Raw genomic sequence first — 16,062 nt, forward strand, 5'->3', positions numbered from 1 at the left:
ATCAGAGGGTCTGTCTGTCCAATCAGTGTCTTTGTGAGAGCGATGATATGGGAAAAAAAAACGCAACAGATGAGTCCATCCATCTTCTGCTTCCTGTTGTGATGTCTGTTTACCATCCATACAGCTGTAAGGTTAAGTGTCTGACAACCTGATACTGTATGATGGATAATTAATGGATTCCTGGACTGGTGTCAGTCAGACAGAGTCACTTCAACCACACACACCTGATACCTCAGTGTTTTTAAACACTGAGTCACTGGAGGAAATGTTACACACCACACACCATTAAATATTTTATTTCTATTCCGTCATAATAATCCCATTATTCTTTCTCCATATATAGAGATGTCTTCCCAGGTGTTTTTACACATTAGTGTATAAACTGAGCCAGGATTTTTGAAGGATAAGGTTGGTAATGATGTGTATTTTTGTTTCCATCTGTCAACAAATCACATTAAGAGACCAAACCCATTAATTCATCTCTTATTGCATTTTGACTTCCCACCCTGTCTGCAAAGACGTAAATCTTTAAAAATGGATCATGAATATATATTCTTTCATTTGTGGAAAAGCCTCAGTAATTTCCTGAAGGCTGGCCACTGAAGATTTCAGCAAATGTCAAACTGGAGTAGATTTTCTGCATTTGTTGCAAGTTAATACACATTTGATGCTCTAGTGTGTGTTTCCTGCAGCAGGACGATGTATGTGGGACACCTGACATCATAAAATAAAACTGGAAAAATAATGTCAGTCTTTTAATACATCTAAATTAGGATAATAACAGTCTCAGTTATCTAATTTAGCACCTGCACATGTTGTTGATGGAAGTGTGAAGAAGTTGTTTATTTATTTTATTTATCTGCACAATATTATGTCTATAGTTAGACTGATATTTGAATGTGTTGTTTCCTTTTTAGACACCACTTTGTTCTTTGATAACTCAGCTGATAAAATATGTAATTAATAAAATATAATGATGGATGAAATAACATCAAAAAAATGTCATCGCTGTAAAATGATTTGCTGGTGCTGGACATTATATCAACGACTGAAAACAACAATGTTATTATTTAAGTTGTTATTGATGAGAAAAAAAGACAAAAATTCACTTTAAAAACAAAAACAAAACACAGAGAAGACAGGACAGACTTCCTGTATACAAGTTCTCTATCAGACCACTAGTGGACAAAAGGTGTTTGTCATGTGAATCTGATCTTGAGGTGTTTTTACTCATTTTGGTACCAATCTGAACAAAGTGAAATGTCTCACATGGTCAATAATTTTATAACCATAAAAAATGGAGGTTTATTGAGGATATACAACAGAAGATTTTTAAATGGAGCAAGTGTGTCAAGTGCTTATAATCGAATAAAACAAACACTTAACAGCCTCAAAAAACACTTTAATATAGATTTAGTTGTTCAATGTTAGAATGTATTAGCAGTTTGTCCGTCAGTGTGGGAGCAACAGCAGGTTTCAGTCTTGCTTTTTCAGTCTAATTGTATTAAAAACAATGGAAACACTTTAATATAAATCCCTCTATTTAGCATCTATAAGCAGTATATGAGAATGTAATAAATGGTTTATAACACACTATAATGTATATATATGTAACAGATATAAGGACATTTTAAGTGTTTATTAATGTATAGTATTTGTCAACAATTATAACTTCTCCTGTTGAGACATATTTTATGTTATTACAACTGTGTACTGTATACTGTGTTGTACTATATTATCTGTGTATACATCAGGCCTGTGGGTGCCCACAGGAGGAGTTATAGTTGTTGACAAATACATTAATAAACACTTATTTTTGCAAACAACAACATTATAATGTCTTATAAACCATTTATTCATTACTGCTTATAAATACTAAATAAGGGGACTTAAAGTAGAGTGTTACCAACAAAATGATTGAATTAAGCTGGTGAATTGTTTACTGTGATGGATTTATTGTACTGAAATAAACTGAAACCACTAACTGTTGGAAAGTTTGGATTCAATCAAAACTGTTATAGTATGTTTTGGAAAATGCACATCAGTAACTTAAAGTACTCACGATTTGTAGTTAACAAGCAAAAACACTGATCTCTGAAGGCAGCAGTGACACAATTGAGCCAGCCTTTATTAATTCTGATGATCTTTGCACTATTATAGAAAACACATACAGTATATTCATTTAATTGCCGTAAATGTCCCAAAACATCTTTGATTTTATTAATGATTGTATGGATCAGAGGCTGGAGCTCTAGCTGGTCGGGAAGATGAGGAAGCCGGTGAAGGTGTGGCTGGTGCTGCCCATGCTCGTCACGATGTTGTTGAACCTGGACGCCTGCAGCGATACCGTGTCTCCGACCTCCAGCTCCAGGACCGCCGAGCCGGAGGTGACCAGGAAACCCTCAGATGCGTCACAGAACGTCATGTGAGCTTCACTTCCCTTCACCAGCTTCAGACACACCTAGATTATCATTAAAATACAGTCAGGAGTATGAATATGTGAGTATGAGATATCGTTATCCACTGAGAGGTGGAGGTCAGGATGTATTTTGCATCTGGTGAAGAAACAGTAGATGTGTTTTTTATTCTAGACAAGAACATTTGACAATTCTGCAAACGACATTTCAATGATGTTTTCTTACATCCAATGTTCTTAAAATTCTTGCTTTCTGCAATATCTACACATGGTAACTATGGTACAGCTGAGGCTGAGGAGAGATTGTGGTCAGGAGTCATAAAAATAATAATAACACATGTATGACACAATGTTATGTTTCTGGCATTTTAAAGTGCCCTTCCTCAAAAAGTAGTAAACAAATGAATTAAATAAAACTGAGAGCAGAGATTCCTGTCATATCCAGTGAATCCAAATAATACATTTTGTTTATGTAAAGCAGTGGTTCTCAAAATTTTTCACATCAAGCACCCCTAATCTGATAAGATTTTTGCTTTTAGATGTTTTATTACAGTAAGTGTATGAACCCCATGACCAAAATAGTCATACAGTCTGTTATTGTGTTACTAATGGATAGAATTATAGTGAAAATAAAAAACGTTTTGCTGAGGACCCCCTGGAACCCCTTCAAGGACTCCTGGAGGTCCCCAGACCCCAACTTTGGGAACCACTGATGTAAAGTGAGAGTAGATATGATCAGAAATAAAATGTGACAATTTACTCCACAGTTGTTTTGTATAATAATAATACAATAATAATAAATAAATGTACCAGCGTTTTTCTGAGCTCCCCACAAAAAGTACAACTTCCATCAATGTAATCTGAGTTTAAGGTGAGTGAGGATGAGGATGATTTGTGACATCACAACTAGTTTGGAGCCAATCGAGGTCTGGTATACAATTTACACGAGTGTGATGTGGAAACTTGAATTCTTCAGTGCACAAACACTGGAGAGACTTTTCAGTGACGTAGGAGACATCTTGTATTCAGTGGTTCAACTTGAAATGAGGATGAAGGATTAATTTCTAATTTAAGAGGTTTTAACAAGGTAATTTAACGTTTGTGTGGAAAAGCCATAACAGACACAAATTATAATTCAATGCAGAGTATTATTATATGTTTTAAAACATGTGTGGAGGGGATCTTTAAGCATTTAATATAAACAGTAGAGAGATGACAGGAAACAAGGGAGAGGGAAACAAAGAGATGAAGGAAATCAGAACGATGAGGCTGGAAAGACAAAGTAGACTGATACTAACAGATACACAGAAACTCACCTTGCTCTTCGCTGACATGTGGTAACTGAAGAAATAGACTCCTTTGATGACACACACGAAACTTTTATCTATCAGCGATACTCCTTGAAGCAGTGGATCCAGGTCCGGCAAAATCGGACTGTAGGAAGTTTACACACACATTTCATGTTTTATTGATTATTGATTATGATTGTTCTTTTTTCAGCTCCATCATCAAAACATTCTCCATTTATGTTTAAGCCTTGTGAGTTATTTATTACTTTATTTGTATTTAATGATTCTATAAAAATCAAAAATGTTTTAATCATGTCTGGGGAACAAAGGTTATTTTATAAATACAGTTGTAAACATTTTGTAAATAGTGAGATACACAAATAAAGCCATTTATTTTAGATTTATGACAAAAACCTGACCAATATTGATATTTATATCCTTTAACAAGTCGGATGTATGTATATATTTTTTTACATGGACACATAAAGTAGTCCATCCATATATATATATATATATATATATATATATATATATATATATATATATATAACTTGCTTGCTTTATAAGAAAGGAGTATTAAATATATATATATATATATATATATATATATATATATATATATATAAATACTTTTAGAGCCTGATTTTAACAGATATACACATTGGTTCATAAATTTACACACAGGCTTGTCTGAAATTTACTATATAGTGCACCAAAGAGCATTCACTATTTTATTGTTAAACTGTAAAATGCTCCCCTCAGAGTGTATCTTTGTCGCAATTTAATGATAATAATCAAATTTAAGAGATCTATTTTACATTACTCATCATTTTAACAAGAAACTCCAAAACATCTACAGAGTTTTTGTTTGTTACTTGTGTTTTAAATGTTTGAAAATGTCCTGTAAATATCCTGTAACTTTAAGCAGCAAATAAAAAAAAAACTCTCTTTCTAATCTTTTACATTCACTATCCAATCAAATGGCCTTTCACTTCCTCTCTGTTTTAAACATTGGTTCGCAGTTTTGAATAAAGGTGCGGTCACATTATGTTTCCATTTCCATGCACTCATCTCCAAAAAAGGATGTCACGTTTCTGATCTCTCGTCTCTGACCTGTTGAACTCGATGGCAGTGTCGGACTCTGGGACTTGCGGTATCATCCGTTTGTAGGAGAAGAAGGATTTCTGCTGGTTGGAAGGGTTGAAGGCCCTTCCCTTCTCCCCTGGTTGGCCCGGAAGGCCAGGAGGTCCCGGCAGACCCAGGTCCCCCTTCATCCCAGGTCGTCCTGGGGGGCCCCGTGGACCTGTCATCCCCTTCTGGCCCCTGACAGGCTGACTTGACTCACCTGCTCATACAAAAAAAACACTTATTACATGTCACAAGGTTGTGATCTGAATCTAAGATGAAAGACAGGTGTTATAATAAAAGGATGTTTTTATATCCTGCATCAAGCTTTTGGAAAATACAAAGATAAAATCAAATGAAGGAGACATCTCCACCAATCTGACAACACATACAGCATCATAAAACACGCCGCAAATAGAAAACACAACCAAATACAAAAAAACATGAGGTTGAAATGTTGCCTGTATTTTGACTATTTGCATGTGTTTTCTTAAGCTGCAACACTTTGAGTGATCAGGACCACTGTAAAATACATACACGTGTAGTGAGAAAATATTGAAAAGGTTCAAACTTATCCTATCTCACAACTTTATGAAATCCTATAAGATAAACTCCAGTTTCCAACAAAAAAAAACTAATCACTTATTTCTTGGTCAAAAGGGTCAAACTCCCATCAAATTTCATTTAAAATCTGTTGACATATTTTTGAAAAATCCTCTGAACAAACACACAAACAAACAAGAGCACAACCTTGTTTTGTGGAGTCTAAAGCCACACTCTCAGTATAAGGTAGTTAAAACTTTATATAGATTATATACAGTATTTACTGAATCAGAAATGGTGATAATGTGGAGAAAAGTTTGTGAACAGGATGTGTAAAATGTGTCTGATGTCTTCATGTCCAGTGCGAGCTCACCAGGGTCTCCCTTCTCTCCCTTCACACCGTGTTTGCCATCAGGTCCGTGGGTTCCTGGTATCCCAGGAATCCCTGGAGTTCCCCCGGTGCAGGACTGCGTGACGACCGGAGCGACGTGAACCAAAAGCAGCAATACTGCAGTACTGCAGCTCAGCCACTGGGGGGCCTGAGACACACAGACACACACACACACACACACACACACACACACACACACACACACACACACACACACACACACACAGCAACTTGTTTGTGTCAATGCATTGACTTTTTGAAGATTCCCTGCACCTTAATCATAACCAGAACATGTTTAAACCCGAACGCATCATAACACCAAGTCTTAACCCTCATATGAAATGTTTTGTCTTGTGGAGAGCAGATCTTTGACCAACATGGAAGGAGTGTCCCCATGATTAACACAATACACACATACACAAAAATAAAGTCTTATAACTGTAGCTGACTCAATGACTCACATCAGTAAAACCCACATATGACAAGTTTACAGCCACACACATTACACAAATACATAAGCTACATATAATAAAGACTTATTTCACTTTGGAGGCTGAAATCTGCCAACAGCGACATACAAACACTCTACTGTACTAAATGTGATGAATGTCCATTATTTGTAAATAATACAAGATGATATAAAACACTGTAATTAAGACAAATTAAAGGCCTAATTTGTGCATTTAAATTTAAAACATTTGAAGCCTCTTACAGATCTGCAGCCCACAACAACAGCTCTAATTCTGCCTGAGAAAGACAAATAATACTGAACTATATTTAACAGTTAAACATACTGACAGAGATTTATATTAAACATCAAGAAACATTCAGCAAGAGTGTTATGGAACTGAAAACCACCCACTTCTGTCTCAATAACACATACGTCAAATCAGAATTTTCTCTCTCCCCCTCTCTCCTTCCATATATATGTTTTTTTATTTTGGTTTTTTTAGGATAAAAAAAAGTCTCACCATTTGCAGGTAAAGCAGTCTCTCGTGCTGTGGTGGAGTGGTGGAGTTGATGGAGAGTGGAGGTGAAGAGCTGTCCTGCTTCACAGCGACAACAGCGGCTCAATCAGAAAAAAAAAGGAAGTGAAACAATAGAAGACAGCATGGTTGCTGTTCCACTGGAGTTCATTAAATATTTTTTTTAAGGATAAAATACTGACTGTTCACATTAGCGTAGCATGGACCTGTAAAAAAACTGTGTGCATGTTTGCTGCTGGTGTGAATGGGTCAACCCAGGTTATGTACTCTGGGTTTAACAAACATCTGACACAGCTTGAATTTACTATTTCTATCTTTATTTTAGCTAAAGGTGACGCGTTACCTAAAGACCTTCAAAGGTAATCTTTAGCACTGAGCTCATTTTTAGGACATTCATAAAGCAGTGGTGGAAGAAGTATTCAGATCATTTACTTGAGTAAAAGTACCAATACATCAATGTAAAAATATTCTATTACCTTGTACAAGTAATTCAAAAACAAGCTTTCAAGATTCTACTTAAACCTGCATTAACTGATTTTTTGGCCACTTGGGAGCAGCAGAAACAAGTCGTGAACAAAACACTGACATATCATCAACTTTTAAGTTTTTATTTCCACATCCAGCAGTTACGGAGCAACGTTATGATTCATTTTGAGTTTCTGTCAAACTGGTGAATGTGAGTCCAATATCCGCTTTTAGCTCTTGCTAAGTGTTGCTAACTGTGTATGTTTGCTTTTTGGTGCTGAGTAGGTAGTGTAAAGTGGGTTTTTAGTAGTTTTTCTCTGAAAACAGCTTCCTGCTGCAGCTGGAAAGAGCTGAAACTCAATATAAAGCTCCATAAAGCCGAGAGGAGCTGCAGAATCGCTGATAATTTCCTGCATGATACTTTAAATCTTCTTGCATTTGTTTATCATCCCTCCTGTTTGCTCTGTTCCTGTTTGTGTCTTCATTCCATTTTTTCGAATCAGTTTCATTTCTGTGGGTTTCGATGGAGTATTTGATTGCATTTATCTGCAAATCATGAATCAGAGGAAGTGAAACTATTTAACCCGAAGTCAGGAACAAGTCCACCTGATGAAGAACTGATGAAGCATCATTGAATGTATCTGATTCTTAGAAAAAGTTTTCTTCAAATTAACATTTTGTTCTGTTTTTCTTTGGACTTCCTCTTCGTTATTGCCAGAAACACAAACTGGTTTCCCGGCAGTGTTTCGCTGATCCCCCCCCCCCCCCCCCCGGATGTGGAGGTCAGTATCTGTTCCACAAAATATTTAATTTCCTCAGCTGCATCTAAAAACAGAGAGCTGATATGTATTTTTTATGTAATAATTACATCCTGTGAAATCTTCCTGTTTGTCATATTCAGTCTTTCTCAGATCCTCTTTCCATTTACTGCATTCTGTCCATGTTTCCGTTTTCTCGTTCTGGTAAACGTGAGCATCAGCTTCCACCCATGATCCCTTGTGTTTTGGGGGTTAATGTCCTGGGTTGGTCTGAATCATGTTGTTACACCTAATGAATGAATGCACTACTAAATATTTTCCAGGTAAACAACCACATTTTTCAGGCTCTCTGAGGCAAATTTCTGATTTGCAATATTGGGCCATACAAATAAAAAATCAACTTGACTTGGCAATCACCAAATTTTGCATGAATGTCAATGTCAAATGACACTGAGATGCCTTTACAATCTGTTCACCATACAACAGTCTCTATCCTTAGACCCTTGATTCAAATAAGGAAAAACTCCAAGCAGAAATGTAAGTGTCTATTTATTGTGAATGGTTAAAATTGGCAGAAAAAGGCTCTTCTCCTCGAGGGAGCTCTCAAGGAAACTGAGGCGCAGCAAAGACTCTGCAGAGAGAATGAATCCTCCCTTATGTAACAAACATAGATGATTGTAAATCAACAATAGAAAAGCTATAAGGAGGAGGTTTGGGGTTGCAGGAGCTGCAGCATCAGATGGCGTTGTAACGAAGGTATCAGCAGAGTAATAACAAGATGTGTCTGGTTATAATGGCCACACTGGACACCTGCATGATGAATGAAGCAGCTGATACTAATCAGCTAATTCAAGTGCAATGTTCAGGGCTCTGCTTGAATGCTATGCTCAATTAATACAAAAACAAACAAACAGAAGACAGACAGACAGACACGTTTTTGTTGTTGTTTTTTGTAAATTAAAGTTAGAATAATACCATAAACAACAAGAAACTAATGCAACAATCAACAAAGTGCTTAGAAGTACTAAAGGGTTTAAAGGGCTCAAGTGTTGAGGTGTTCACGGAAGAGCTGAGTTTTCAGGTGTTTCTTGAACGCACCAGGGGAACCAGCAGATGTGTGGTGCTGAGTAGCTCAATCCACCATCGCAGAACCACAAAAGAAAAGAGTCTGGATCGTGTTATTTTTTATGAATTTATTTCTAGATATAAGTATGTTGGTCTTATTAAAATTTATAACCTTGATACCTTCCAGGCTTTCTGCAAATTGCACTCTGTCGTGTTGTTTTAATGCCTGCTGAACCATGTTCGAAAAATCTTTAAAAAAAAATAATTAGGAGAGTTTTATTTTATTTATTGTTATTGTAAATCAATTAGCCTCAGCTGTCTTTAAACAACACATGGAGATGGACACTTTAAAATACAATTAAAATAGCTTAGCTAGTTGATAGTAGCTTTTTGTGTTGAGAAAATAATAAATAAATATTGAACAGATTAGAGAAAAGGAGAAATGACAAACAAATACGAAGCATTCAGGTTGTTTTTCAGCTGTTTATTTGATTTCCTGTTCATACAATATTATCTGTTTACTGACAGACAGAGAAAGTAACATCAGCAGATGTTTTTTTTTCAGATTACTGTCTATGTTATCTTGTACACCACTGCACTTTTATTAATAAATCTCTCTGTGGGCTGGTTCCTCCTTCTCTGTGTACATACATGTGTAAAAATCTAATCTAGTATGACCTTCAGTCTCATGATGTTGTGCAGATGTTTGGACAAAGTTGGGTAAAAAAAAAAGCTTTTAAATGTGCTTTCCCTTCCACCTGAAACAATGTACAGAAGGACCTAAATGGATCTGGAAAACCATATTCTTGGTCAAAGTGTTTGCTTTTTTTTTTTTTTTAGATAATTTTGAGAAAATGTGTTTATGCATCTTAACAGGAAATTGCCTGCACTTATTTTTAGCATGTGACAGTGTTTATGTTGTTAGTAAGAACATTTTTTATGCTGCCCTCTTGGCCAACTCTCTTTAACCTAAATATCAATCTTAATGAGCCTTAACCTGGTTAAATCATTGAAAATCAACAGAAAATTAAATGTTAGAATGAAAAGTAACGAACATGTTTTTTTTTTAACAATGTGAAAGGGTCAGTGTGAAGGGAGGGAAGATACTGTTTTGCCTTTAGTTTCACTCATTTCACTCAAATAGTTGCTGTTAAACTGTTCAGTAAAAGCGAGAGAAAGGCTGTTTTGTGTTTCTCGTCCCTGCGGGTCAGTGAGGATGCAGCAGGAAGCCGGAGAAGATGCTGTAACCAGTCCTTGTCCCTGTCATCCCTCTGTAGTCTTTAGTCTCCAGCCAAACCTCCTGATCCCTCGACATGTAGACCGCCAGGCCGCCTGAAGTCACCTGTAATCAGTACCGGTTGAAATTTAACTACAGGGTGCATCTTTTTCCAGAAATGAGAACTACTGTAAACGATAACATGCACTCATACTTTACAAAAATTTGAGGATTTAGTTAGTAGTTTAGTTAGCTGAAACATGAGCTGACTCATTAGATTTAATATTATTTTATTTTGTTTAATACTTGAGTATTATTTGGTGGCACAACAATGTAGTAAAATAAATCTGTAGTATTGTTTTAAAGGAATAGTTTGTATTTTTTGAAGTGGGTTTGTATGAGGTACTTATACATAGTCAGTGTGTTACCTGCAGTAGATTTGGATCAGCTTGCTCCTAGTTTGGAGACACGAGTACCAGCATGGATGCAACAGCACTTTCTGACCAAAACAGCTGATGTGTGGTGTAATATAGTGCGTGGCATGCATAGGAGTAGTTCTATGGTTGAGAAAATGTAGTGCCAAAGTAAAGGGCTGTCTCACTGCAAGGTAAAGCGGTGAAAATATTCTGAATATAGTGTATACTTAAACTGATATTGACTTTTTTAAGTGGGCTTTTATTTAAGTGACTAAAATATGTTGTAATGCTGTTGTGCTCTTGGCTTCCGTACTCTTGTTTGCCTCTCGAAACTGGGAACGTGCCGACCCCCAAACTACTGCAGGTAAAACACTGACTATGGATAAGTACCTCATACAATCCTACTTCAAAAAAATTTGAACTATCCCTTTAATGCTCTTACCTGTCGTCTCCTGTGGCGATGATCGCAGAACGACGTCAGCGATGTTCCGTCCAGCTTCAGCGTCACACAGAGGCGGTTATCTACAGAGGCGTGGAACACAAAGTAGTACGTTCCTGGGATCCGAGACCTACAACACACAAACTTCATTAATTCACTAAAAGTGGATTTTTTTTCCTCCTGTCTGGTTTGACAGTTTGATCACAAATGAAATTCGTACAAAAAGAAATGTCTTGAATTTGTTTGACATGGTTGAAACATTGCAGAGCAACCAGGGAATCATTTAGCTTTTAGCCAATCTGGCGGCATGGCTGTAAGGATGTTGGTCTAAAATATCTCAATAACTGTGGGATTGGTTTCCCCGAAATTTTGTACAGACTTTCATTGTCTCTAGAGGAGGAAGTCCCATTGATCATCATCATCTCTTTGATAGACTGCCATGAAATTTGGTTAAGACATGCTCTCCTCATGATGAACTTTAATAACTTTGATGATCCTCTGACTTATCATCTAACTTCATTGTTGGGTCAAAATTTCTATTTCTCAAATATTTTGGTTTATGACTAAATATCTGCAAAATGAATGACGTTCCAATTAGCCTCAGCCGCACTTGCATTTGGTGCTAATTAACTAATTTTAGCCATGTTAACATGCTAAACTAAGATGGGGAAGACAGTAAACCACTAAACATCAGCATGTTAGCATCGTCATTGTGAGCCACGCTGTAGACTCTTAGTCTTGTTTACATTGAACTGACATTGCCCTAACCTCATCCAAAACGATTTATTCAGAGTCAGTTGATCATACAAATTTGTGATAAAGTGGAAACTACTACGGCTTGAGGCTGAAGCGTTCCAACTGACTCCCATTCACAAAGCGTCAAGAAGTCATTATGGTCTCAATCACTAAATTCAGGCCCTCTAATAAGTGTGCTGGTGGTTATTTTGGAAATTATTGCTCCATTAATAAGATTTGAAGACTTTTAGTAGCTGTGATATCTGCTGTGTGAGCATTGATTGACAGTTGTGATTGACAGTTGGCTCACCTGTTACTCTCCCTGACTCGGACTCGGACTATTGTCGTAATATTTCACTCAGTTTAATATTACTTGTTGGCTCCAATACAGAGCAATGGGTGACGTCACACCTCACTACATCCAACTTTATTTGTAGTCTAGGGTTTTACCTTTCAGTAATATATGACTAGAAAACGAGTGGTTTCCTCACCTGAAGTGTCCTGTCTCTGTGTTGTAGTCGTTATTGATGTTGGTGATGACTTTGGTGAACCGTATGACGCTGCTCCTGTCCGGGTATTCGGTGGTTCCTCTGGCCACGCTGAAGGCCGCCTTCTGCTGGACTCCGGCAGCCCTGTAACCACAGAAACAACACAGTGACACTCAGAGCCAGATTAACCTGCTAGTGGGCCCTTGTTGAGCTGCCAATGTCCCCCAACTTAGTTTAATTAGATGCTACGTTATATATGCACAATGTAAACATTAAATCAATTGGAATATGAAAACTAGATTTTAGGTTAGAAGGTAAAAATCCAGGAATTGCCTTTTGAATTTTATATTGTTTATATTCTGTTAATCAAAATACCACAAAGCTATTGCCACACAGTGAATCTGAGGCCCCTTGAGGGTCTGGGGCCCACTCAGTCATCCAGCCTCGAGGCTCAGCTGAATCTGGCAATCTGTTCTCATCAAATATAATTAAGTCCCTTTAAGTGACTCTCCTCTGAAAATCTCACACTCTCACACTCTCTGTCTTTTGAGTATGGTAGATTTAACCCCTGTGGGCTTGCAGAGTGGTCTAAGATTTTATTAGTTTGTAATGGTTTATAATGTAGACTGGGGTCTCCTTTAATTCAAAGCAGGATGACGGATTCCAAAACTTTTAACAACCAAAACTTCTCAGTCAACCTCCCTGCTGTCCACATTAGAACACTTGTACTTTGCTCAAGGGTTTGTCTGACTCCATACCCATTTTCTCCTGGTTCTCCTGGAGGTCCTGCAAGCCCTGAGACCCCTGGTTTCCCTGGTTCCCCGCTCTGACCTCGTTTACCAACAAATCCCACATTCCCCGGGTCCCCCTTCACTCCCCTCTGAGGGCCGCGGCCGCCGCCCCACGCTTGTCCTGCAGATGACAACAACAGGCGAGTCATTGTAGAGAAAAAACAGGAGCAATCGCCTGCTGTGTCAGACACTTTAAAGGAACAGTTCAGCTTATTCATTTCAAGAAGCTGGAGTCGGGATGTGGTTAGCCTAGCTTAGCATAAAGACTGGAAGCAGGGGGGAAACAGCAAGCTAAGCTCTGTTCAAAGTTCATCTAAATACACCTATCAGCACCTCTAAAACTCTCAAGTTAACATATTGTATCTCATTTGTTCCAATCACAGATATTAAAGAACTGTTTGTGGTTTAAGTAGGAGTTGGCTAAAGGAGGAGGTAGACTTATAATCAGATGTTCAAGTCATGTGACTTGAAATGAGTTGAATGGACGTCCTGCTTAATGCTGATCATTCACTAATCCTGTCAAATCAACTTAAACTTTGTTAAGATAACAGCAAATAATTTGTCAAATAATAAAATAATTTGACAATTAGCTCTATAAGCATACTTTTCAGCATGCATTGTATTTGCATTAACTTTATTCTAGTTTATATAATAAAGGAGATTTGTTTTGTGTTTTTTCATACAAAGACGAATTAAAGTACAAACATAAGACACATTTTGTTAAAACTGAACTTTACACGAAAGGACAAAAACTAAAGGCCCTTTTACTCGTCAAGAATTAATAGCATGAAAATGTGTCAAGTTTGCTGTCAACGTTGTTAATTTGCAGTGCAAATTTAAGACGATTCCTCCAGTTATTTCCACAAAGCTTCACACAGCTTGAAAGAACAATATGATAGTCAGATAATTTGAATACTTCATACTGCTTTGCATTTGAGAAAAAGCTGCTTTGATATCAGCTGCTGCCCATTATGGTAGATAAATGAACAGCTGTCTGAGATTTTAATCATGTGTGCACCAAAACCAGCACTACTGTCTGCACCTTGGTGAACTTTCTCGGAACTGAAAACTGGATGCCAATATCTGAATGTGTTTTTTTTTAATATAGGCTTTACAAAAAGTGGAGGCTGCTGTGAGTTGTAAATGATATGATCTACCATTTTTTTCTGTACTTTGCAATGTGTGACAGGTAAAATAAGGAAAATTTGACTTTGGAGCAATTGTTGCATTGTTGCAGGTTATTGCATTATTTAATTCAGTTATATGTTTTTTAAATGACATGAAAATGAATCCCCCCCCCCCAAAAAAAAATGTGCCTTATGTAGAAGGGTCTTAAGAAGATTCAGGGAAATTCTGGCTGAAAATTTAGAGAAGTGCAAAGTTTCTGTGTGACTTATCGTTTCCTTACTGTATTCTAATATCTGTACAAACTTCTGATGGTTACCCCTGTGTGTGTGTGTGTGTGTGTGTGTGTGTGTGTGTGTGTGTGTGTGTGTGTTGGATACCTGGCTCTCCTTTCTGTCCTCTCTCTCCGTCACGACCGTCTCTGCCGGGCAGCCCGGGAATACCTGAGGACGTACAGATAGATAAACAGATGAACACACACACACACACACACACACATGCACCTATAAACATATACACACATGCACGCACATACCTGGCATCCCAGGCATCCCTGTTGCTCGGCAGGTGTCCTGGGCAACCAGCAGGGTTACAGCTAATGAGAGCAGGGCTCCGGTCACAATGAGACAACGATGGAGCATGATGGAGAACCTGACAAAGAGAAAAGGAGATAGATGAAAGAAGAGGAGATTAGACGAGAGGAGACAAGGAGAGGAGTTGAGGGATTCAATGAGAGGAGAAGCTGAGAAGAAAAGAAATGCGAGGGAGGGAAATAGGGAGAGAGGAAGGGACAAGGAATTATAAGAAGAATGAGGATGAGAATACAGGGAAGGAGGAGAGGAAAATAGGTGAAGGCAGGATGGGAAGGGATGAGAGGAGTGGAAAAGGACAAAGGGTAGAGAGGGAGAGGAGAGAAGGAAAGAAGAGAGGGGAGAAGATGATAAAACAGGAGAAAAGAGGAGAGGAGGGAGATTAGATGAAAGGACAGAAGGAGAGGAGATGATGAGAAAAGGAAAGAAACATGATAGATGAGATAAGGGAAGAAGGAAGGAGGAGAGGAGAGAAAGTACGATGAGGAAGAGGATGAAGTGGAGAAGAAGAGGAGACAAGGAGAAGAAGGAGAAAAGCAGGTGCTGACAGGTTGTTGGTTCAATCCCCAATAATCAAAGTGTATCAGATATCAAAGTCCTCTTTTAATAAAAAATAATACACAATCATAGTAAAATAGGAGAAACAGTAGATGATCTTGTTAACAAAAGCAGATTCTCTTTCACAAATAGATTTCATTTACTTCTATTTAGAACACCGTAAATGTTGAAAGATGTTGAAAATAAATGTATTAAACTCACCTGAGAGGACAGACAGAGGAATAAAAATCCACCACCTGGCGTTCCAAGCAAACTGAAGTGGAGCTCCGAGTCCTGCAGCAGCCAGAAGAGGAAGCCGACACAGAACCGAAGATTCAGCAGCTTTTGCTATTTTTTCGGCGTCTGCTGTATGTAGTTCTGCATTTTTAGGGAGTGATTGAGAGATGGAAGGAGAGAGAGAGAGATAATAAAGTAACAAATCCCTCAACAGTAAATGAGTGTTTGTCAACCTTTTCTGTGTTTAGGTTTCAAATTTTTTATGACACCAGCAAGTTGTCAAACTGAGACACAAAACCAGCAGAGGTATGAAAGTTTTCTACATGGTCAAAAGTATGTGGACACCTGAACATTACACCCATATGTGATATTCCAAAACAATGAGCATTAAGCTGCTGATATGACAGCCTCCACTCTCCTGGTCTCAGGCTTTTCAGAAGATTTTGTAAC

The 16,062-nt window shown here is 37.7% G+C and overlaps 2 protein-coding genes across 2 annotated transcripts; both read right to left on the reverse strand.

The window, feature by feature from the left end:
- Positions 1–2,110: 2,110 nt before the first annotated feature.
- On the reverse strand, positions 2,111–6,842 carry LOC121894221 (complement C1q subcomponent subunit B-like). The gene is made up of 5 exons (XM_042406655.1): positions 6,736–6,842; positions 5,747–5,912; positions 4,819–5,050; positions 3,733–3,850; positions 2,111–2,461 (listed from the first exon to the last, which is right to left on the reverse strand). The coding sequence occupies exons 1-5, from the start codon at positions 6,736–6,738 to the stop codon at positions 2,252–2,254; spliced, it is 729 nt and encodes a 242-aa protein (XP_042262589.1). The 5' UTR covers positions 6,739–6,842; the 3' UTR covers positions 2,111–2,251.
- A 2,665-nt stretch (positions 6,843–9,507) lies between these two features.
- On the reverse strand, positions 9,508–15,785 carry LOC121894157 (complement C1q subcomponent subunit C-like). The gene is made up of 7 exons (XM_042406551.1): positions 15,598–15,785; positions 14,784–14,899; positions 14,629–14,691; positions 13,091–13,244; positions 12,336–12,476; positions 11,113–11,239; positions 9,508–10,380 (listed from the first exon to the last, which is right to left on the reverse strand). Exons 2-7 carry the CDS (start codon positions 14,887–14,889, stop codon positions 10,246–10,248), a joined length of 726 nt encoding a protein of 241 aa, XP_042262485.1. The 5' UTR covers positions 14,890–14,899; positions 15,598–15,785; the 3' UTR covers positions 9,508–10,245.
- Positions 15,786–16,062: the final 277 nt, after the last annotated feature.

The sequence above is a fragment of the Thunnus maccoyii genome, chromosome 3 (genome assembly GCF_910596095.1).
Source record: "Thunnus maccoyii chromosome 3, fThuMac1.1, whole genome shotgun sequence".
Lineage (NCBI taxonomy): Eukaryota > Metazoa > Chordata > Actinopteri > Scombriformes > Scombridae > Thunnus > Thunnus maccoyii.

What these genes read in the sequence shown, in the direction of transcription:
- LOC121894221 (XM_042406655.1), bottom strand. An exon ending in ACTGCCATCGAGTTCAACAG is followed by an intron (nt 3,851 to 4,818) that starts GTCAGAGACGAG and finishes AACTTCCTACAG; the next exon opens with TCCGATTTTGCCGGACCTGG. An exon ending in ACATGTCAGCGAAGAGCAAG is followed by an intron (nt 2,462 to 3,732) that starts GTGAGTTTCTGT and finishes ATGATAATCTAG; the next exon opens with GTGTGTCTGAAGCTGGTGAA.
- LOC121894157 (XM_042406551.1), bottom strand. Translation starts at nt 14,889, where the DNA reads ATGCTCCATCGTTGTCTCATTGTGACCGGAGCCCTGCTCTCATTAGCT. An exon ending in GGAGAACCAGGAGAAAATGG is followed by an intron (nt 12,477 to 13,090) that starts GTATGGAGTCAG and finishes CTGTGGTTACAG; the next exon opens with GGCTGCCGGAGTCCAGCAGA. An exon ending in ATCGCCACAGGAGACGACAG is followed by an intron (nt 10,381 to 11,112) that starts GTAAGAGCATTA and finishes TACTGATTACAG; the next exon opens with GTGACTTCAGGCGGCCTGGC.